This window comes from Amblyomma maculatum, chromosome 2 (genome assembly GCF_055883805.1).
Source record: "Amblyomma maculatum isolate TAMU_Amacu chromosome 2, ASM5588380v1, whole genome shotgun sequence".
NCBI classification, from domain to species: Eukaryota; Metazoa; Arthropoda; class Arachnida; order Ixodida; family Ixodidae; genus Amblyomma; species Amblyomma maculatum.
This window is the reverse complement of record NC_139345.1, coordinates 24,296,793-24,321,354: the sequence shown is the minus strand read 5'-3', so window position 1 is coordinate 24,321,354 and position 24,562 is coordinate 24,296,793. Positions and strand designations below refer to the sequence as shown.

General features: G+C 48.5%; 1 protein-coding gene across 2 annotated transcripts in view; it reads left to right on the top strand.

The window, feature by feature from the left end:
- Window positions 1-838: 838 nt before the first annotated feature.
- The window catches only part of LOC146198148 (diacylglycerol kinase delta), a 262,183-nt gene continuing 238,459 nt past the window's right edge, over window positions 839-24,562 (top strand). For both annotated transcript variants that reach the window (XM_084593476.1, XM_084593475.1), the window contains exon 1: window positions 839-1,068. In XM_084593476.1, the coding sequence (XP_084449602.1) occupies window positions 889-1,068 (180 nt within the window). In that variant the 5' untranslated portion in view covers window positions 839-888. The remainder of the gene's footprint in view (window positions 1,069-24,562) is intronic.

Sequence of the window (24,562 nt, the reverse complement as noted above, 5' to 3'; positions counted from 1 at the left end):
CAATTAGGTTTATGACAAAAACTCAAAATGTTGTATAGGAAAGGAAAGGCTCGCACTGTCCCTCACATCACGTGAACACCTAGACTGCGCTGTAAGGTAAAGGATGCAGATGGAATTAAAAAACTGATTTATTTATAGAAAGGGAAAGGCGCGGTAACTGTCTCACTTGTTTTCTGTGGACACCGCAACCGCGCCGTAAGGGAAGGGAGGAAGGTGAGAGTGAAAGTGGAAAGAGAGAAAGAGGAGCCGTAGTGGAGGGCTTCGGAGCAATTTCGACCACCTGGGGACCTTAACGTACGCTGACATCGCACAGCACACGGACGCCTCCGTTTCGCCTCCATCGAAACGCAGCCGCCTAGGTCGTGTTCGAACCCGGGTACTCCGGCACAGTTGCAGATGGAATTGAAACAACGTTGAATTGAAAGAGAAAGATGTACGGTAGTGGAGGGCTCTGGATAATTCCGATCACCTGGGGATATTGGTAATGTGACCTAATTAAGTGTAGGTGTCCACCGAAAAATGAGACAGATACTGCGCCTTGCTTTCTACCAAGCCCCGCCTCACGACTGCGAGAGCTTTCAAAAGTGGCAGTGGTAATAACTGTGTTCATATATGCATTCTTTGAAATAAATTTTTACGCTTTGCATTTCTTTGAGACGCACAATTTTTTAGTAGTAGCTGCACAAACGATGTGTAATACTTTGACTGCTGGGCGCGCGTCGTCTGCTGTCAGGCGGTTTCTCGCCCAGGGGCGCTCGCCCGGACGGAGCCGGTTGTTGTTCCGTTATAGCGACGGCAGCGCCACCGCCTACCGCTCAGCCCGGCTGCAGTTAGCAAATCGCCGTCGCCGAGCAGACGACGGGCAAGAGGAGTCGGTCGCGGGTGAACATGGCGTCGGGAGCCGATGTCGCTGTTGGAGACTCTGAAAACGAAAAGAAACGCGGCGGCCCGGGCGACAAGTGCGGCTCAGACCCGGCCTCAGACGACTCTTCCGAAAGCGATGGCGACGCCCAGCCGACCAAGGCATTCCACCGGCGGATTTCCACTTCAAAGGCCATCAAAAACGGGGTAAGGCGCTGACGCGCACGCACGAGCGTGACACTCCCGTGTCCGCCTGCAACTGCAAGCGTCGTTCCGTCCACGGCCGTGCTTACCGAGCGGCCGGCACCTATGGTCCCTCCGGATGCAGTACGCCGTCAATGCGGTGCAAGTGCATGCGACGCGAATGCTTTCTGCGCTGTGTTCGTCGGCGGCGCAGCGGTGTGGTTTTCGTTTCGTTTGAAGGCGCGTTTGCTGAGCGATCAGCGCCGTAACTGTTAGCGGCGCTTTCTTGTTTGGAGGGTGGGCGCGGCAAGCAATCTGAACCGTGCACAGCGTGCATGCGCTCGTTTCCTGCCGGTAGTACACGCATAAATATCTCCCTGTATCATTTGCGGCCGCGGATAAAAGAACGTCAACTGCTGGGCCCCTTCCGCGCTGCCGTCGGTCGTAGTCCGGGGGTGTCGACTTCGCACGTTTTTCTTTGTCGTCCGGAGCTTGCCGTGTAGTCTTTCGCTCAGCACGTGCTGGCCTCGGTGCATTCGTGCCGGCGCAGGCAAAGAGCAGGTGATAGCCCCGGTCGTCCAGCTCAGCGACGCGTGAAACCCCGTGGTCGGCGTGTGATCGAACACTCAAGAGGCGCGGTCCGGGGGCGCGCAGCAGCGCTCAAGCGGCGCCTTTGCTTTCGCGGCGAAGCTGTGGCGCGGCATATGAATCGCTCATGCGGCACGAGCTTGGCGAGCACGTTTACTTCACCGTTACTTAAATTTTCGCCTTGTCCTTTTTTTTTTTTTTTTTTGTTGTTGTTGTCGTTCTGTGTTTACGACTCGTGCATCCGCAGTAAAACTGACGCGCTTTTAAGTAGTATAAACTTTACGCGCCGACATATGGGGTCTTCAGTTACGACGAATGAGTTAAATGCGGTACGCGTCTTTGATATCACGATAATGGTCAGAAAAGAAACTGTTTTTTGAATATGGGTTTCGTTTTCTGTTTTCCCGAAGCTTTATTGCATATATATATATATATATATATATGTATATATACACAACTCAAACAACCGACGTTTTTGCTGTTCTAGTTTACTGACAAGATGCTCACTTGCGGAGCACATTTCTTCACTAGTTTTATCTGACGCCGTGTGCTTTGTTGCACTCCTACGACCACACTGCAGGACAAGACATTATCTGTTTTTCATATTTCTTAGGTTTGAATAAAAATGTACAGTATAGTTAGCTTCTCAGTCTAGACATCTATCATCCCGCACTGCATCACAAAAAATCGACCTCAAATTTTTGATTGGCGAAAATAAAAATTCTAGGTATGTTTTTGACATGTAGATTATCGCCAGCAACGCGACGAATGTTGAACCATCCTTCAACCGCATTTTCTCAACTATCCAGGCTTTTCGCAAGATTCACAGAAAAATCAAGCACTAGAAAACAGTGTTTTTGAGATGGAACGGTGAAATTTTATTAAAGTAGTAATAAAATGTATCAGATAAGACATTAAAGTATTTCCTCACTGTCACTTCCCCTCTTGAAACGCTTATTAGGAGAGGGGAGCTAAGAGACTAGCTTACGAGAGAGTCGCTTTCAGTCGGACACCGGGTTTTGGAGTCATCACTTTGTTGAAAGGGCGGACGTCATGGTCTGGACTCTGGTGCAGCGAATAAATGCGCAACAGGTGCGCGCAGCGGCTGTTTAGCGGTCGTTGTGAAAGGGGCTGGGATGCCATGATCGATAGCTTCGCGTGCTTGCCTCCCTTGGAAACGGCTTGATCGAAATGGGGTTGTGCGCCTTCGGGTGTACGGCACAGCAATGCTCAGCTGTTGCACCGATGTCGACGTGGTGAACAAAAATAACGCGTGCGATTATTTCATGACAAACGAAAGACAACAAAGAAGAAACATCACTGCTCAGAGACCGCGGCCGCGATACCGGAAGTGATGTTTTGATCGACCTCGCTTATTTTAGTTTTTTTCAACCTAAACAGCGTAACTCATTCTGCGGCGGGACACAGCAAGGAAGTTCCTGCACCATTACGCGTTGTTTGCTTTGATCGTTTGCCATATTGTTGTCGATATAATAATGGTCGTGCGCGCAGCCTTCCGACCCGTGCAGTGCGTTTTCTGCCTGTGTGGAGGTAGAAATACAGCGAGTTTAGGGTGACCCTATCGGTTGGGGAGTAGGGGAGATCATAGCGCCAACGTGCATGCTCAGAGTGCTACACTGAAATGTCGAAGGGTGTGGCTTGGTGTGTGGTTAGCGTTCCAGATACGCTCCAATCCTATCTAAAACGGTCCTAATGCCTCACTAGTGCACCGGAAAAGGTGACTTCGTGTGAGAGGCATAGAAAGAGGGAATACCTCAAGCCGAATGATTTAATCAAAACAGGATTTTCGATAGCCGGTATGATGTACACATGTAAGTGCCGTGAGTGGCGCATCACTGGGAGCGCCTCATTAAAGCTACATTACGCGGGTCAGAGCCGAGTTTCGCGCGAGTGTGCGCCGCCCGTTCATCATCATCATCAGCCTGATTATACCCACTGCAGGGCGAAGGCCTCTCCCATATTTCTCCACTTAACCCGGTTCTCAGCTAGCTGCATCCACTTGACCCCTGCGAACTTCTTCATCTCATCCGCCCACCTAACTTTCTGCCGCCCCCTGCTACGCTTTCCTTCCCTTGGAATCCAGTTTGTTACCCTCAGCGACCATCGGTTATCCTCTCTTCGCACTACATGTCCTGCCCATGTCCATTTCTTCTTCTTAATTTCCACTAGAATGTCGGTAACTTGAGTTATCTCTCTGACCCACTCTGCACGCTTCCTATCTCTTAATGTTACCCCTACCATTTTTCGTTCCATAGCCCTCTGGGTTGTCCTCAACTTAAGTAGAACTCTCTTGGTTAGCCTCCAGGTTTCAGCTCCATAGGTGAGTACAGGTAAGATGCAACTGTTATATACTTTCCTCTTTAGCGATACCGGTAAGCTGCTAGACATAATCCGCGAGTGCTTGCCAAATGCGCTCCATCTCAATCTTATTCTTGTTATTTCCTTTTCATGGTCATTTCCTTTTCATGGTCCGGATCTGCGGTTACTACCTGTCCTAAGTAGACATATTCGCCTACTACTTCCAGTACTTCGCTACCTAATGTAAACTGCTGTTCCTTCCCGATGCTGTTGAACATTACTTTAGTCTTCTGCATATTGATTTTCAAGCCTACGTTTCTACTTTTCCTGTCTAGGTCATCAATCATTATTTGTAGCTCATCTCCCGAGTTGCTTAGCAAGGCAATGTCATCAGCAAATCGCAGATTACTGAGGTATTCTCCATCTACCCTTATTCCTAACTGCTCCCATTCCAAGTCTCTGAATACTTCCTCTAAGCAAGCTGTGAATAGTACTGGGGAGATTGTGTCTCCTTGCCTAACACCTTTCTTTATGGGAATTTTGTTACTTTCTTTATGCAGAACTATGGTTGCTGTGCAGCCACTGTATATATCTTCCAGCATTTTCACGTACGGCTCGTCTACCCCCCGATTTCGCAATGCCTACATCACCGCCGAGGTTTCAACTGAGTCAAATGCTTTTTCGTAATCAATGAATGCTATGTATAAGGGCTGGTTATATTCCGAGCATTTTTCTATCACCTGATTGATGGTATGGATATGATCGATAGTAGAGTACCGTTTCCGAAACCCTGCTTGATCCTTTGCTTGATTGAAGTCTAAGGTTGTCCTGATTCTATTAGCGATTACCTTAGTAAATACCTTATACGTAAGACAGTAAGCTGATTGGTCTGTAATTTTTAAGGTCCTTAGAGTCCCCTTTTTTATGAATGAGGATAATGTTTTCATTCTTCCATGGTTCCGGTACCGTCGATGACACCAGGCACTGCGTATACAAGGTGGCCAGTTTTTCTAACACGATATCGCCCCCCCCCCCCCCCCCCCGTCCTTCAGCAAATCTGTAGTTATCTGATCCTCTCCAGCTGATTTCCCCCTTTTCATAGTTTCTAATGCTTTCTTGACCTCGTCCTTCGTCACTGGTGGAACGTCTGAATGTTTTTGCCTACCGCCAATCTTATTACGGTCCTGACTACTTTGGCTACTGTAGAGATTTGTATAGAACTCCTCGGCTACTTTGACTATCTTATCCATATCTGACACTACGCGGGTCAGAGCCGAGTTTCGCGCGAGTGTGCGCCGCCCGTTATGGGCATAGAAAGAGGGAATAGCTCAAGCCGAATGATTTCATCAAAACAGGATTTCCGATAGCCGGTATGATGTACACACGTAAGTGCCGTGAGTGGCGCATCACTGGGAGCGCCTCATTAAAGCTACACTACGCGGGTCAGAACCGAGTTTCGCGCATGCGCGAGACCGCTCGCACCAGCGTCTTTTTTCTTAAAAAACGTTCGCTCTTCCTCTTCTGCGGCTACACTGCCTTCCTTCGAAAAGAAGCATCGTCCCGATGCTAAGCCCAAGTTGAATTAGCACCCGTGCAGAAATACACAATCTCAGAACGTCTTGCTTGCAGATGATCAACGTAGTGAGGAGAAATAAGGGAGTGTTCTCTGTGATCACTGCCAATACGTCAGGGAAAAATACATCTCCCATTTTTTTTTTCTTTCTCTAGTTTTTGTCCTGTGTCCAGCCTGTAGCTATACGAATTCCATGAATACATCTTTTTTTTTTTCCTTTCTTTGGTTTTTGTCCTGTGTCCAGCCTGTAGCTATACGAATTCCATGACAAGGTCTCCTTTGAGATGGTACGCCCACCCCACTTACATCCGGTCTGGATCATGGCGTTTCCTGGCCGGGTCCGCTTTCTCCTCTCAGCTTTGGCTGAAATCCCACCTTGCATGATAGCTCCCCTCGCGAGTATTTCGTGTTTGAAATGAACGCTTGGACTTCACTCCCTACACCTTGCACAAGATTTATACTCTGAGCTGCGCACTTCCATCTGGATTTACCGTTGCCCCGAATAAGCTTTGTTGCGCAAGCGTTGAAGCGCGTGCGTGTGTCGCTCGCTACACAGCGAGCTGTGCCCGCAACTAGAGCTGCACGGCCGAGCGCATGTAACCAGACCGCGCTCGTGCGATATGCGCCTTCTCTGAACGAAAGGGGGTTTCTAGAAGAAAAAAAGAGAAAGAAAGACAAGGTAGAGAAAGAAATCGGAGGGAGGGAGTCGGGAGTTCTTGCTCGCTTTACGTTTACTCGGTTCTTCATCGGTATCAAGCGGCATGTTTTGTAGCATTAAAGTTTCCAGTGTGTCAGTGGGCTCAGTGCGACAAAAAAAAAAAAAAAAAAAAAAGAAAGAAAAAAGAAAACACTAGCGGGAGCCCGCTTTTCGCGGAGTACCTGCGGTCTGGGTGCGGGAAGTTTTGCCGATCTGTGCTTTACCAGTCATATTATTTCGCCTGTGAAAGGCAAGGCATTGATTGACAGTGCGTAAGACTTCGTCGTCCGTCCGATTTGTCTTTCGATACTTGTTAAACTATTTAAATTAGCGGTAACACTGTTTTCTTAGTTTCCTTAATTAGCGGCTTGTTCCGTGCGTTAAACATGCACGCGGGCCACTCAGGCCCAGTAAACGCCCCTTTAAAGTACGTGCCTATAGTGGCTGCAACTCTCTGCAGATGTGGCGACTCTACAGGCAAAAAGGACATTGCACTCCATTCGGTAATATTCAGTGCAAATCCTATCGCTGATAACGCTGTAGAAAAACTCGAGCGAGGAACAAACATGCTACGAAGAAAGCTTTTAGGATTATCCTTTTCGGGCTCAGTGTGCCTGCGAGGCTCTGACATCTCTACCACACGCGGAAGGTGGCGCTTTACAACGTAAGCTTTTCAGAGATTCATTTAGCCATATAGCACCTGCATTCTGTACCCTGGAATCTGCAGCTTGAGCCGTTAATTGCGTAGTTTGTGAATTAGTTTGTGAATTTCAGTTAGTTGAATGAAAGTCAAATTTCTAGTGAATAAAGTATATTAAACCATCCGTCGCGGTTTTTCGATGGAGGCGAAAAGCAAGGCGCCCGTGTGCTGTGCGATGTCAGTGCACGTTAAAGAACCCCAGGTGGTCGAAATTTCCGGAGTCCTCCACTACGGCGTCTCTCATAGCCTGAGTTGCTTTGGGACGTTAAACCCCACAAACCAACCAACCTAGCATGTGGCAAAGTGGAGGAATAAATGCCGTTCGTAGGGAGAGAAGGGAGAAGTGGCTGTCAGAGCAACAACCCGTGGAGCCGGCGTACTTCACGGTGAAGACTAGGAACGGCAGGGCGCGAAGTATGATCTCACATTAGCGATCACAAGGCGATCGTTTTGCGTTGGTTGAAGCAATGCTTGTTTGGGAGAAACACTTACGGCTAGCTGGCTAAATGAGAGCTGTGGCAGCTTTAGTCGATTAATGCGTTGACCGACCACCTCAGCTCAGTACAATTTGAGTGTCAGTCAGCTCCACGCAGTGCGTTTTTCTTTCCCTTTTCTTGACCGGGCGGACACTCGCGGCAGCATGGTTCACCTTCCTCTCGCCAGCGCACTCTTTTGGCCGGAGTCCGGATCCGAGGCATATTTGTTGCCGATAGAGTAAATCATGAATAAAGCGAACTCGTCGACCACAGAGTACTGACCGCTTAAACCTCCAAGTTTGTCGACCAGCACTATCACAAAGGAAATTCAAGGTCTGAAGAAATCACGTCTGGTCTTGTAAACTCATGTCGCCGAAACGTATACATTTTTAGCTGCAACCTTTTTGGTCGGCGATCCTTTCATTTCGACGTAGTAACTAATAGATTATATGCTGTGGTGTCTTGAAAAATTTACTTTAAATAATTTGCCCTCTCAAATTGTTTCTTGCGAGGGTTCTTACTGGAAGGGTGCCATTGTGAGAGTGGGCAAGTGCGCTGCTTGTGTGGGACAGTCCTGTGTCTTTCCTTGTGTGCTCATATCGCCTGCGTTTCATGGGCGGACTTGTGGGAAACTTTTGGGTTGTTTGCTTCATTTCTCGAATAGTTAATTTTTCTCCTCCCCCTCCTTCTTTTTTTTTCCTGCGCTCTCGAGCTGCGAGGCGCTTGTGGAGAGGTAAACGATCAATTATAGGACAGTGCATGGTAAGCTCGTAGCTGGACCGCACTGCAGATGATTGATTTGATTGATTTATAGGAAGGGAAAGGCGCGGTAACTGTCTCACTTGTTTGCTGTGGACACCTCAACCGCACCGTAAGGGAAGGTGGGAGTGAAAGGGGAAAGAGAGAGAGAAAGAGGAGCCGTAGTGGAGGGCTACGGAATAATTTCGACCACCTGGGGATCTTTAACGTGCGCTGACATCGCACAGCACACGGACGCTTCTTCGTTTCGCCTCCATCGAAACGCAGCCGCCGAGGTCGGGTTCGAAACCGGGTACTCCGGCACAGTGGTCGGGCGTCTTACCACTGCACCACCCCGGCGGATGCAGTGCCCGAACTGATTCCTTTGCGTGCGGAAAGGATCGGCACAGTAGGCCAGGCCGATACAGGTAGCGGTTACATGACGAGCGCTTTTTAAAAGAGCGTGCGATTTTCTTTAAATCCGGTGCGTAGGGACAACAGCTGTGCAACCCACTGCGTCAACTACTGTTGCGGGCTGATAACATGAATGAACGCGTGCTTTGAAAAAGTTTACGAGCACGCTATTGAGGGGATAATCTGAGCCTATGCGAAAACGAGGACCTGTAACTTCAACGTAGTCCGTTTGGACATCCTATAGTGCTTGGCGACATTCGTTGGCGACCCCGCCGGGGTGGCGCAGTGGTTACGGCGCTCGACTACTGTTCCCAAGGGCGCGGGATCGAATCCCGGCCTCGGCGGCCGCTTTTCGGTGGAGGCGAAAAGCAAGGCGCCCGTGTGCTGTGCGATGTCAGTGCACGTTAAAGAACCCCAGGTGGTCGAAATTTCCGGAGTCCTCCACTACGGCGTCTCTCATAGCCTGAGTCGCTTTGGGACGTTAAACCCCACAAAACCAACCAACCAACATTCGTTGGCTCTATTATATGTGAAAAGTTAGAACACGCGAGTGAGCACGCATGTTTTGCTAGTCACTGGGGTGTAAATCGCATCTGTGCTTAGTTTTAGGCCACACTTCCGCCAAACGTTTCCGAAGAGCTCTGGCAGAACCGGAACTGAAGCCCGCTTTTTCATACGTTGGCGATGCGCTTGCTCTGCAATAAAGTCGTCGCAAAAATTAGGAATACGGAAATGTTCGAAATTCAAATAATTTTAAGATCTTCTGTTCGATTTTAATTCCAAGTACGAAGGAATGTCTTAAAATCGCTTATTTTTTCTGCTCTCCTGGACTCGCGGTCAGAATTTGGGCCATTACTGTGGCGCTGGCAATCTTGACTTGCACGATTTCGCTTTTGTCGCATAAGATGAACCTATCCGCTTTTTGCTTGCGACGGATCACGATCACGCGACAAAAGCGCGTGCTAGGTATTGCGTGGAAGGAATTCTTTGACAGCGGTCGAAAACCGCTTCGCGCCCGTGGATCGCGAACCGAAGTGCAACACGACATAGCCTAAAGAGGGTAGTGCACGTGGTAGCAACGAATTCCAAGTGGCGTCCGGGTGCTGTATACCTTTCTCGATTTCGGTCATGCGCGGCGCATAACTTCGCGCTGAGCGAAAAGCAGGGCGGCCGAAAGCTGCGGCGTTCGTGCACTTCAGCGGTGTATCGGCGGATGAAAAGAAAGCAGAAGGGCGGAGACAAAAGATTCGGTGTCAGTCCGCGCAGGTACATCTCGCAGTGCGCTCTCAGGTCTCTATGGTTTCGTTTTGGCGCCTTCAGTTCTACCACAGCAATTGATTTCAAGCCTCGCATACGCTTGCGGGTAATCATTTGAGGAAGTTCTGATAGTTCCTGAAGCTGCCTGCTGGGGAACGTCACTAGATATGACTGTCACAGTGTTGTGATTTCGTGAGCATGCACAATTTCCATGGCGACTTCTGATGTCATTCTGCTGTTAGCGTTGTTCAAGTCAAGAGCGGAGAAAAAAGTCAAGAAATAGGGCCGGAGCCTTTATTTGGAAGGATATTTATTTTTTATTATTATTTTTTCATTTCCGAACCCCTGAGGTGGCTGAATTGGCGCTCGACTACAGAGCTTGGTGAATCGAGTTAGATGACGGCCGTGGCGGACGGGTTTCCATAGAGGCCAAAAGCGAAGCGCCCATCTGCAGTGCGGTGTCATGGTTATCGGCTGACGACAGGTTGCATAGTGTAATTATCGCGAATCGTTTATTTCGACAATCGAACAATTCGACCGACAGGGATCTCACCTGCTGTCGAGTTCAGCGAGGAATTTTTTTTTACTCGATTTGTTTGTCTTTCTCCTGCCTCGTTTCTAGTCGACATCTTACAGTCCAGGCAATCGCTTCAGCTTCCGCGTTGCCGGACAAGAGTGCATACCTTCGGAAGACATATCAGAAAGGCTCAGTGCATAGTACCCTTCTGCTCTCTATGTGCGCCTGTATTTTTGGCGAAAGCTTTCTCTCGGGCTTTTACGCTCCGAGCACATGCTACTGTCGGAATTCACCCATTGGAAAGCTCGGAGGAGACCTGGCAGGCTAACAAAAGCCGCGCACTTATCCGCAGCGGACTCCTCTGCGTCGCGATCTTGAGGAGCACTCTGTTCCTTGGCAAAGTCGGCCAGTCTTTTGATCGTGCCGACAGCTTCGCCAAAACGTATATATTGTTACGCGGAAACTCGACGTGGACTTCGATCGCGTAGCAATATGAAGCTTATGCTCAACAGGAGCTCAGTGCGGAGTCCCATATAGGACGTACCAAGATATTTTGTTGGGCGAGTTGGTACTTATTCATTATTGATATAAACAGCGCGAACACGAAAACAAGGGACAAGAAACAAGAAAGCCACAGTACATGCGCTGACTCACAACTAAGCCTACACAACCGCGGTGACTGTGGAACGCAGACTGCGCATCGCGGATCCCGAGCTCCGTGGCAGCTCTCGGAACTTGCTTGCTTCCACCTGCGTTCCGTGAAGCCCTTTTCTGTTTTTTTTTTTTTTAATCCAAAAAGCGGCTTAACTGGTTGCTTCCAAAATGAGATAGCTTCCTGGATCTAAGCGAAATTCCTGGTCAAAGAAAAGAAGGACAGAAATAAAGAGAAGAAAGAAAGGAAAAAGAAAAGAAGTGAAGAATTCAGTGGCCGCTGCGTGGTGGTGGTGAAAACATTTATTATATTACAGAGAGGTATATACACTAGGTGGGATGCCTAGACAGGCACTCCATTTTCATTTGCCACAGCCTGTGCGCGCTGCGTTAATACCTTTTGGGCCTAGGGTGCAGCAGCCGGACACGGTCGCCTCCCAGTCCTCTCGGGTGGGGTTGGGGATAGGGCGCAAAGATGAGCTTTTCTGGCAGGCCCACATCATGTGGTATGTGTCAGACACCTCCCCACAGTGCGAGTACAGCCCGTCGAATTGCGGATCAACATGTTTTAGAGTAGCCGGGCATATTATATTGGTGAGCAGGCGCAGGTGCTCCCGCTCGTTAGCCTTCCCCAGCCCTTTGCAAGGGGTGGGAAGACTTTGGTGCGTTGATCTGTAATATTCACATATTTCTTTAAATTTGTAAGCGCGGCTGAAATAAAATCCTGGTCCGCGTCGGGTCCCGTGGGAAATGCCCGAAGAGAGAGCGCGCGGGCGGCGGCGTCAGCTGCCTCATTCCCTTGGAGACATTGGTGACCTGGAGCCCAAACGAGAGATCGGTACGCGGGATCCGAATCTCGACTACAATTTTGGTAGATGCGGTAAGCTAGGGGAGCAGTCCACCCTTACTGGACGTCCGACAAGCCCCTCGTGAGTCGGTTATTATGTATTTGTAGGAGGAGCCACTCTGGACACAACCGCGGTGACTGTGGAACGCAGACTGCGCATCGCGGATCCCGAGCTCCGTGGCAGCTCTCGGAACTTGCTTGCTTCCACCTGCGTTCCGTGAAGCGTGGAAGGAAGGGGAAGTTTGCATTTCGATGGTGCTTATATTCTTCTCGCTTCTTCAAAGCAAGCAATAAGGCCGCGAGTAGGAGCATAAATAAGCGCCTCGGTTGTAAAGGCAGTAAATGTTCTTTTCCTACTTAGCGTGTGTTTGGCACTGCAGAGTTATTTGGTGCGACTGAATTGAAGTGCCCACAAACCTAAACAGCAAAGAACGGGGACAATACTATATATATGCATTGTGCAGGGTGTGACTGTTACGTCGACTGCACCATTTTATACAAACACGGGTCTCTGCGGCATGCCGCGTCAAGAGCAATAAATTGGATGAAATTGCACCAAGCTGCGCCAAAGGCAAGATGTTTCAATTTAGACTCTTTTTTTTTTTTTCTTATCGCGTTGCGGCTTTCTGGCTCTCGCTGGGGTTGGCGTGGATGGGAAATTTTGAGCAGCTTCCAAGTAGCGTTTTCTGTGTGATTTGATTTGCACCGCAATTTATAACCGAAAGTCGTTAGCACTTCTTTATTTCCTTAACATCTGGACTCGCGACCCACTTTTTCAGCGCTTCCAAACGGCGCATACAGCTTTGCTCACTTGTCAAGTAAGTTAACGTGCTTTCATTTAATCTAAAGCTTTGCATAAACATTAGCGAGACCCTGAATATGTAACAGCACCATCGCTCCAGGGGCCTGAGATGGGGAGGACGTGACATGGGAATCGAACCCGGGACCCTCGTATCCTGATTCAGACACCCTACCCCTTTGTCACGCAAGCGTGGTTGTACGGCATTGTTAAACCGGTTATTTATATCTATGCCAGTAGTCTTTAACACATTCTAGTAGATTACGACTGTAAGCCCGTTATACCTAGTGGCACGGGCAGAGGCATATTATTTTATATATATTTTTTGGTAGCCTCACCTAATATATGTATGTTAATACATACGCTTGATATAATAGAGGTACAAATTAAGGGATTGGTGATTCAACGAACACTATAGTGAATGTAATACGTGAACTAGGAAGGGGAGCCGCAGAAGCGGACCATCATCGTTGTCGCGTCATATTAAATGGGCGTGACAAATGAGTGCTCTTGGTTCCAGCTTTATCATTCTAAAAACATTTTGTTCTTTTCATTTGAAATTCTTCGTGTTTGTTAGTAGCGTTTATGGCCTTGAAGCCACGGAAGTTTTTCCGCGAACCACTGCAGCTTGTTTTGGGTTTCGGTACTCGAGTGCTAAAACTATTCTAAGTTAAAGAATTATATCTACATTTACTCATAGAATGCCCTTTAAACTTTGTACGCGAACTTGTCTTAATGCCCTCAAACTGAACGTAGACAGAAAAAAAAAAAAAAAAAAAAGGATCTCTACACCTTACAAAAGGAAAATAAGCGTGTCACTTCCATCAACCGTCAGAGAGAAATTTAAATATATTTCTGTTTTTTTTTTGTTTTTTGTTTTTTTTTATAACGCTATTAATTCCTTAAAGTTTCAGGTTCGAACTATTGGCAACAGATCTCAGTATAACCCGGGAAAGTTGGCGTATATAGTTGGACGAACAATTTCTAAGAATAGGTACATTAAAGTTGCAAACTTTTCAAAAAAGTACTTTTGAGTTAAATGTTACTTTCCACATTTAAAGCAGCAGACCAGTTCGTATACGAAAAATAAAAAAACACTTCCCGGCTTTCTTGCCATCTTCCCTGAAATCTTTCAAAGGGGTTCTCTTCCTGTATTTTTTGGTTCCTGCCTAAGGAGCTGATCAGCTCTGCCATCTCAGCGTGATTCTTATCAAAGCGATTGAGGGAAATTTCGTAAAACTCGCCTTGTATGGTGATAAAATTAAAAAAAAAAAAAAAAACGTTAAATCCGTTATAGGGGCATTTACGAGTGGTTATTTAGAACAGCGGCAGTAGTTCAGTAGTCTTTGATTTATGATATTCTACGTACTGCCATAGGAATGTTTACCCAAAATGTCTGGCATCTGCAAATCCTGAAACATACGCTTTGTTATTTTTGAGAGGCTGTTGAGACGTGGGTTATACCCACACTATGATGACACTTTGACCTTTCTTGATTCGGCTTATCGCTCGTATCTAATTTACAGATTTTGCTGAAACTTTGTTTTCTTCATCCACTTCGTAAGCATTCTTACCTAGATTTACCAAGAAGAACCAAGAGGCATTCTTACCAAGAAGGACACACAGCCAAGCCGACCCAAACAACAAGCCACCGACATGGCTTCAATTCTCCACAAAAGTGCACCAATAGAAAAATTTAGCTTCTTCTAACAAGTATTTCAGAAACTGAATTCACTTTACAGGCCTTAGCATTCTTCTTGTGAGAAAAAGCATGCATATGCGGGAAGGGGGGGAAGGGGGGAGGGGGGGATGAAAAGAAACAGCACGTAGACAAACGCTAGAGCATGCCATTTTTAAATGCCGGGACTCACGGCATTTGACGCCATATGTTAAAATGGCTTTGGAGTGGTCCTCCCCGCTGGCCTCTTCACGGGTTTGCTTTTCACATCGCGCATTATGATTTGGTCATAAAATAAAAAATGGCGTTTTTCTTTTATTTTTATTTATTTTTTGTCGATTTACGCTACGACACCTCCTAAAGCCAGAACTTAAGCGTTGTGAGACGGCGGCATACAAGAGCCATTCATGGCGAGAGGCGAGAGGAGAAACGTTTTTCGGTATCGTTGTTGAACAGGCCACATATGTTCAACAACACTGATCTCCGCCGCCACGGTCCGTGCCCCCTCCCCCACCGCAGCGGAAGAAACAGCTATAGCGCTCGCCATCGCTGACCCGCGTACGCGTACAGTCCTTAGTGACTCAAAAAGAGCAATTCTAAATTTCTCGGCAGGCTACATCTGCCTTCCTGCTGCACGCATCCTGCGCGGCTGCACTCCCGACCACAAAATGAACCTAGTCTGGGTACCCGCCCACGCGGGCAACTCTGGAAACGGTGGGGCCGACCAACTTGCCCGAGGATTAACAATCCGGGCGGTCGGTCTCACGCATCTAGACGCACTCGCTGAAGCCCCCCAGACTTTCGCCGAAATTACCAATTTACACAAAGAGACGCGACGCCTTTTCCCGCCTCCCCACCCCGACCTCGACCGAGCACAAGCCACCCTGCTGCGCAGATTACAGACCCACTCATTTCTTAGTCACTCCAGGCTATCACTAATTACTAACGGGGAATACGACCCCGCATGTCCAAATTGTAACAACGGAGAACCCGCCACTCAGGCGCACATCCTCTGGGGATGCGTAAATAACCCGCCCCCAAGGGCCCTCCTGCCAGCTCCCTCTGCGGAAAGCTGGCACCAACTCCTTACCAAGCCAGACAGGAACACACAACTTTCACTCATTTCGTGGGCCCAGAATGTCGCCCCCACCTGGGGGCCACACAGGACCCATCTGCCCTAATTCACAACATCTGGGGCAAATAAAGTTGTCTCTCTCTCTCTCTCGGTATCGTTGTTCTGCTCATGTGCGAATCTCTGAATCGCTACTTATGCTATTATAGTCTCGTACTACGGCTGTTTTCTGGGTTTTCCTAACTTTAATGTCATTTAGACCTTACCCCCTTACCCTTTACAGCCATGTATGTGTTTATATATATATATATATATATATATATATATATATATATATATATATATATATATATATATATATATATATATATATATATATATATATATATATATATATATATATAATTTTGTTTTTCTTTAGTCCGACAGGCGTTGTAAACAAGCGAGAACGCGAATAACGCGCTGTTGATTCCAGCTGCCTTGACGCGCCGGCTTAGCATCGGGTTGTATTGCAAAGTCCTGGTCAAAGGCTGTCAGAGGGCCGGTTGCAGGCATGACCGAAAGTGACGTCGGGATATGCGCACAGCCTTATCCCCTGCGGTACAGTTCTCTTAAGCTCCGTGGCAAACCTCTCCTCGTTCTGGCGCCTATAAGACTATCGCCGGGCAATCTGCACGTGGAAAGCGTGTCGGCTCGGCTGCGTTGTTGCAGACGACATACTATCATATTTTTTACTTTCTCACCGCCATTATAGCTATTTTGGGTGTACTCGTTCCCATTGTTCATGTGGCAGCAGCATTCGGAAACCGCTCTATGCGATGCGCTATGATGGGCATGCGAGTGCTTGCATGCCTTCCCCCCAGCTTTGTTCCAGAGGCCTCGAAAGCACAACGTGCTTGTCAAAGATGATTTTATTGCGAAAGCAATACTACTCTAGGTTTCGAGCCTTCAGCGTAGCGCGGCGGTAGCCACGTACGTCTTACCCACGTGACGCTGTGACGTCACAAACCAACGTGACACTAGGGTGTGGGCTGGCAGGAGCTGCCAACTTGGGTCTCTCGTTTCACATGGGACGCTTATGTTAGAATTAACCTGATAGGACCCTGGCATTCACGTTACCGCTATAGGCCACTAAGGCACGCTCATACGGCTTGGTTAAAGCGGGTCTTTATATGTGGGCCGAGGAAGAAGAAAATGAGAAGAAGGACGCTCGGTCACCCGCAGCTAAGCAGCATTGAACCCTTGTAATCTTTTTTTTTTTTTTTTGAACTGTTATAGTCGTCGTGGGAAACTTCGCGAGATTTGGCAGGATGTTGCGAAGTAGCGACACAGTCCGCACGTCACGCTTGGCGACATTCTGCCAAGATGCGGCTTTGCGCGAATTGGCTTTCAGGTAAAGCGACAGCGAATTGACTCGTGTTCAACGGGACGTGGCTGCGCACTTCGCATACATTCATAAAGTTCCCTAGTCCGACGTGTCACTGCGGTTAAGACTGGCGGGGCAAAATTAAAGCACGGAAAACTGCTAGCGTTGAAAAAGCGAAAGGACAGACGAAGGCGAAGTCGTTGAATGCGCGAAATTTCGTGCAGAATAGAACTGACTTCGTTACAACGATTTCACATCCACTGCCGGAGCGTTAAATACAGCACGGCAGGGACATCGCTCGACGCACTGTGTGTTCTGTCCGACTGACTCAATTCATAATGGAGTCCTCTCCGCATTGCCTGTACTTGTCGTTTTTCGTATATGGGCACCGGCTGCTGGTGCTCGGCGGTGATTTTCTTTAGTAGGGGGCCCGCTGCCGTCTGTCGCCGAGAAATTAATTTGCCTCTCAAGAGCGTTCGTTTGCGGACAGCGAGGGAGGAAGAGGCTCCCAGAATTGCCTAATGACGACCGGGGCGCCGCGCGGCGGGTCTTGACGGCCGCTCTGCGAGACTCATGAATACAAAATTTACTCGCTGAATGGCTGCGAATTCCGAATCCTCTGGGCGTTCTTTTGTATTCGAATTTGGCTCCAATCAGCGGAGGCGGCGGCAGCTCCTAGTCGGAGTGAATGACGTCAGCGTGAAAATGCGAGCCAGAACAGAAAAAAAAAAAAAAAGAACAGAAAAAAGAAAATGAAGAAGTGGCGTGCTTGTTGGTGCAGCCCGGACGCGCCTCCTTCAGAAGCATTTGTACGCACTACGGAGTTAAACGCGGAGTTAACGCACTGCGGAGTTAAAGCGATGTGGATGACTAGGATGCCAATGTGCAAGAAGGCGTCACGCGTGTAAGCTTGGGAAACTCGGCCTACCCATGACCGCCTGTCTTTGCGTACAAGATGAAATCGCCCACTGTCTTCTCTCTCTCTCTCTCTCTCTCTGATGTGGATGACTAGGATGCCAATGCGCAAGAAGGCGTCACGCGTGTAAGCTTGGGAAACTCGGCCTACCCATGACCGCCTGTCTTTGCGTACAAGATGAAATCGCCCACTCTCTCTCTCTCTCTCTCTCTCTCTCTCTCTCTCTCTCTCTCTCTCTCTCTCTCTCTCTCTCTCTCTCTCCACCTGGAAAGGTCGTGGTGCGCAACGACCTGCGGAGTGAGATAAAAGAAGTGTTGCTGGTGGAAGGTTTTTGTTTCGCCGCTGCCCTGAAAGTCGAAGACGCGCGAAGCAGAAAAGGCGAAAAATCGAAAGGCCAAGAACGTGCTTTAGGACTACGCCCGCAGGAACCGGCGCGTACACTTTAACGAGGTTCGTTGCGTGGCCTGGAAAGCCGCCTTTGCTGCTCGGCTCGCCGCGGTCTCGCGGGAAAGCCGCCGTTCGTTTTTGCAGGAGTGGGGCTCCGTGCGTTGAATGTCGTTGTGACAGGGGAGAGCGGGGCGGAATAGTGATAAGAAAATGTAGTCGAAGAGCAGAAAAATGTCACTGACTCGGCCTGGTCGACTCGCGACGCTGTCGTTTCGCGTGCTGACACGGTACTTCGCTGTACTAAGCGGAGAAAGTGGGCTTGTGGTTTACCCTTTCCTTGCCAGCTGAAGCACGTGTAAAGACTCAACGCACGAGAAGGAACGTTGCTGGCTGCTGGGAAAGTAGGCGTAGTTGTTCATGCCGTCGTTTTTGCTTCGCTGTATTTCGCGTTTCTCCATTGGTGCAGCCACTTGCGACTGAACGCCCGCGGCAGCCTTATTGAGAAACATGCCAGTTCGTTCAGTTTACCGTCATTTATTCAGAGTTAGGGGTAACACTAAGAGATAGGAAGCGTGCAGAGTGGGCCAGAGAAATAACTCAAGTTACCGACATTCTAGTGGAAGTTAAGAAGAAGAAATGGACATGGGCAGGACATGTAGTGCGAAGAGAGGATAACCGATGGTCGCTTAGGGTAACAAACTGGATTCCAAGGGAAGGAAAGCGTAGGAGGGCCCGGCATAAAGTTAGGTGGGCGGATGAGGTTAAGAAGTTCGCGGGGGTCAAGTTAATGCAGCTAGCACAGAGCCGGGTTAAGTGGAGAAATATGGGAGAGGCCTTCGCCCTGCAGTGGGTATAGTCAGGCTGATGATGATGATGATGGTGATGATTCAGAGTTCATTGGGCGTACTGGCACGCCGTCGCTTTCTTCCCACCATATCTCTCACCACTATGCGTAATTTGGTTTAACATGTGTATAACTTGGGATGACAAGCTACACACAACGTTTATATTCATTCATTCGTTCTTTCCTCCTGTCCTGTGCCAGACACGTGTAGCCAGGTGGGCCCATCTGTCACAAGTTTCCTTCAGCCTCCCCCCGCCCTACATAGGAGCAGTCCCCGAAGACAGAACATCGGGGCCGGATATATGCTCTCGTCGACCCGCCATCGGATTTGCACCCGTCGGCTTTACGACGCCTACTGAGGCAGCAGCCGTGTGCGGCATGAGGCAGGCCGGGCACGTCGGCGCCCTCTTGGTGGAGTCAATTTAGCACACGCGGCGAAACTTTCAAGAGAGCGCGCTTTATGATCTCCCTCCGGGGGCTTCGCTCACCGCGGTTCCAGCCCGCGCCGCTGTCGGGACTGCGGGCTCGCGACATAGCGGGGTCACGTTGCGATGCCGGTCGTGCAGTGCTCGGTTGCGTCACTGCAGGTCGAAGCGAGGCAGATGTGGCGCGTAAAAAGTGTATGTGTTCTCGTCTCGTAGACATGGACACCTGCATGACCCAGTGGCGTTTTGGTCTGTGCGCTAGACCGCGCCCGAAATAAAGTATGGGTGCCTTAAAGTGTCAGTGAACCCTGGATGGTAAAATACCTCCCCCCCTCCGTATACACACTTATACGACGGACGGCTTTTCTTCTCTCCTGCCCCCTTCGTCCATTTTCGCGGTCGTCCGCCCTGCGTCGGGCAGTTACCTTTTTTTTTTTTTTTTTTGTTACGAAACATTCGCACTTTACGTGCCCCCTAAGGAAAGCGAGGGGACCTTGTAATCTGTTTTCACATTAAACGTGCACGCGGTCTACATCACAGGTACGGGAGTCCCAAGACTGTGAACAGGACCTCCCGCCACTAGTAAAGGGAAGAAGTAGAATAAGTAGCAGTCAAAGTGGTCGCATTGAAGACTTCGTACAGAAATACGTATAAAATCATTTCTCTCGATATATTACCTGTCTTATTTGTAAGAACCTCCCTTAATGTACGCAGCGTGAAATTCTCGAAAATAATTAGGGAATAATTTTGAAAGAATAAAAACTCAAATTCCAATCGAAACCGAGGAACTGAAACGGCAGAGGCTCCTTGCTGCGACACCGCGGCTGTGACGTCATGGATTGGTTCTCCAAACTGTGCATGTTCCTCGGATTTAAGAAGCACCCGGAGGCGCGCTATGCTGCGCTTTTGCCAACATATATGAAAGTGTAGGAATCAGCTTTCCAGATTATTGAGTTTTGAGAAAGAGAGTCAATCAACGGTTTCCGGCTGGTTGAGTACTGTATACGACCGAGAGTAATCATGGCGATCCCACGTCCTCCTGTTTCTTTTTTTTTTTTCTTTTTACCGTTGCGTTTCCTCTGTTGCCGTTCGTATAGAGGGCCATGCCAACCTTCGGGATGCCGTAAGAGAGGATTTCTTTGATGCTGTACAATGGCTCTTTGTATTCCTTTAAATACCCAGTGACGCCGACTCCTGCAATACATAGTACCGTGTGTGTCCTTCTGCGTTCCTTTTGGCGTCTCGCAGCAGGTTCAGTCAACTCCGACGTCTCGTCTGAAGGCCGCAAGAACGTTGACTTTTTGCAGGGATGCTGGTTCGGCCTGAAACAGGATTAGCGGATTCGTGAAGTTAGTCCTATAAAACCTCGGCCCTTAGTCACCAGCGGCGGCGGACCAACTGACCACGGCGGCGGTCAGACCTGTGACGCAGCGGGAGTACTAAGGATCTCCGGCTCCGCTGGACAGGCCTCCATTGGAAACTGACCCTGGCAACGTTTAATGCTAAAACCATAGCTTGTGAAGCTAGTTTAGCAGTGCTGTTAGAGGAACTAGAGGGTATGAAATGGGATGTCATAGGACTTGGTGAGGTTATGAGGCCGAATGGGGCATATACTATACTGAAGGACGGGAATTTATACTGTGTTATCGAGGTTTACCGGAGATGCGAGAACTAGGAGTAGGTTTCTTTGTCAATAAGTATATAGCTGGTAATATAGATAAATTCTGCAGCATCAGTGAGAGGGTGGCAGGAATCGTAATTAAGCGTACGTAATAAGCGGTATAAACTGAAGATTGTACAGGCCTACGCACATACATGTTGTCATGATGACTAGGCAGTTGAAAGCTTCTACAAAGATGTAGAATCGGCAATGCAGAAAGGAAAGACGCAGTATACTGTACTAATAGGCGACTTCAGTGCCAAGGTAGGGAAAAAGCAGGCAGGAGACCAGGCAGTGGATGATTATCGCATTGGCTTAGGAATAGCAGGGGGGAGTTACTATAGTTGAGTTTGCAGAGCGCAATAACTTAATAATCATGAATACCTTCTTCAGCAAACGAAAGAACCGGAAGTGGATATGGAAAAGTCCTAACGGGGAGATTAAAAATGACATTGACTTCATACTGTGTTCAAATCCCGCCATTATGCAGGATGTATAGAGATAATCGGGAAAGTTCGATGCAGTGACCACATGATGGTAAGGTCTCGAAGTAGTCTGAATCTGAAGAACGAAAGAAACAGATAAGTAAGAAGGAGGTCCATCAACGAATTACCGGTGAGGGGGAAGGCAGAAGAGCCCAGGATCTCGCTACAGAATAGATATTCAGCTCTAACCGAGGATGACGGCGTTAGCCTGGAAGCAACGAACACTAATTTCAGAGATATCATTACGGAGTGCGCTGTAGAAGTATAGGCGGTAGGATAGTTAGAGAGGATACCGGTAAGCTCTCTAAGGAGACAAAAGTTTTGATTAAGAAATGCCAAAATATGAAAACTTCCAATCCAACAGACCAGATAGAAGTGGCAGAGATATCAAAGCTAATCAATAAGCGCAAAGTGGCCGATATAAGTAAGTATAGCAAGGAAAACATTAAGCATGCTGTAAAGAACGGGGGAAACCTTAAAGCGGTGAAAAAGAAATATATAGCAAAAATCAGATGTCTGCGCTACGGGACAACTCCGGCAACGTCATCACGAATATGGACAAGCTAGTCAAAGTAGCCGAGGAGTTCTATACTGATCTCTATAGAGTAGCCAAAGTGGTCAGGACAATAACGAAATTCGAAGTAGGGAAAAGCAGTCAGACGTTCCGCTAGTGACGAAGGATGAGGTTAAGAAAGCATTAGAAATTATGAAAAAGGGGAAAGCAGCTGGAGAGGATCAAGTAACTATAGATTTGTTGAAGTACGGAGGGGGGGGGGGGGGTATCGTGTTAGGAAACTAGCCACCCACCGTGCCATATAACGATGACACCAGGAACTGCATACGCCGTGCCTGGTGTCATCGACGGTATACCGGAACCAAGGAAGAACGCAAGCATTATCTTAATTCATAAGAAAGGGGACGCTAAGGACCTGCATAATTACAGACCAATCAGCTTACTGTATGTTACGTATAAGGTATTTACTAAGGTGATCGCTAATAGAATCAGAACAACCATAGACTGCAATCAAGCAAATGATCAAGCAGGTCTTCGGAAAGAGTACTCTACTATCATCAACCAGGTGATAGAAAAATACTCGGAATATAACCAGCCCTTGTACATGACACTCATTGATACAAAAAAGCATTAGGCTCAGTAGAAACCTCGGCAGTCATGCATCGCGCTGCGAAATTAGGGTGTTGACGAGCCGTACGGGAAAGTGCTGGAATATATATATGTAATGGCTGCACAGCAACTATAGTTTTGCATAAATAAAGTAACAAAATTTCTTTCAAGAAAAGTGTTAGGCAAGGAGACATGATCTCCACAGTACTATTCACAGCTTATTTAAAAGAAGCATTCAGAGACTTGGAATGGGAGCAGTTAGTGATATGGGTAGATGTAGACAATCTGCGATTTGCTGACGGAACTGCCTTGCTAAGTAACTCAGGAGATGAACTGAAAAGAATGATTGATGATCTAGATAGGAAAAGTAGAAAGGTAGGCTTGAAAATGAATATGCAGAAGACTAAGGGAAATGTTCAACAGCCTCGGGAAGGAACAGCAGTTTACATTAGGTAGCGACGCACTGGAAGTAGTAGGCAAATATGTCTACTTCGGACAGGTAGTAACCTCAGATCCGGACCATGAAAAGGAAATAACAAGGAGGATAAGATTGGGATGGAACGCATTTGGCAAGTATTTGCAGATTATGACTGGCAGCTTACCGGTATCGCTCAAGAGGAAAGTATACAACAGCTGCATCTTACCTGTACTCACCTATGGGTCTGAAACGTGGAGGCTAACCAAGAGGGTTCTACTTTAGTTGAGGACAACGCAGATCGCTATGGAACGAAGAATGGTAGGCTTAACGTCAAGAGATAGGAAGCGTGCCCAGTGGGTCAGAGAAATATCTCGTTACTGACATTATAGTGTAAATCAAGAAGAAGGAATGGGCATGGGCAGGACATGTAGTGCGACGAGAGGGTAACCGATGGTCGCTTGGGATAACAAACTGGATTCCAAGGGAAGGAAAGCATAGTAGGGGGCGGCATAAAGTTAGGTGGGCGGATGAAGTTAAGAAGTTCGCAGGGGTCAAGTGGATGCAGCTAGCATAGGACAGGGTTAATTGGAGGAATATGGGAGAGGCCTTCGCTCTGCTGTGGGTATAGTCAGGCTGCTGCTGCTGCTGATGATGATGATGAAACTGGTGCAATGCAACGCGGCGCGGCTCGAAACAGCCACAGTGTGACACAGTGGCACTGGTCCGAGTGCGGGCACAGGGTGCATTTTGCGTGGTCACTGACCGGCCCGAGAAGCCGGCGACACGTGCGGTCTGCAGATGCCAGTCTACGCACTGTGTGGTAACTAGCTGTCTGTACTGACTGCTGCAGGTAAGATATTGATCGCAAGAATGGTGGGGAAGGGGGAAGGGGGGGGGGGGGGTGCAATGTAAAACAGTGAACGCAGCGCGTGCTCCTGCGCGTGTCCGCACAAAGGGACGCATATGTGAGCGGCGACGTCTCCTCTCTGGGCGGAAGGAGTGAACGGAGGAGAGACCTGCAAGCAGGCCGCGGCGCCGTTGCGTCATCGGAGGCCGCGCTTGCTTGGCCATTGCGGTCGCAGACAAAAGGCCGCCGTGGCTGCGAGCGGTGCTGTCGAATTCCCTCGACACAACCGCCGCGCCCGACAGCATCCCGCAAGGGTGGAGGAAGAGGGGCACTTCATTTACCTCTCTCATTTAGTTATCTCTTCGTAGGCGTTCTTCCCTTGCCTTCCGTGCTTGTCGTCGAAAAGGCGTCACGCTTCAACCTTCCCCTCCCTTCGTTGCTGAGCGCCTGAGGCATGGATCGAGTCGCGAAACAAAGAGGCGTCCGTGTGCTGTGCGATGTCAGCGCACGTTAACGTGTGCTGTGCGATGTCAGCGCACGGTAACGATCCTCAGGTGGTCGAAATTACTCCGTAGCCCTCCACTACGGCTCCTCGTTCTCTCTTTCCACTTTCACTCCCACCTTCCTCCCTTTCCTTACGGCGCGGTTGAGGTGTCCACAGAAAACAAGTGAGACAGTTACCGCGCCTTTCCCTTCCTATAAATCAATCAATCAATCAATC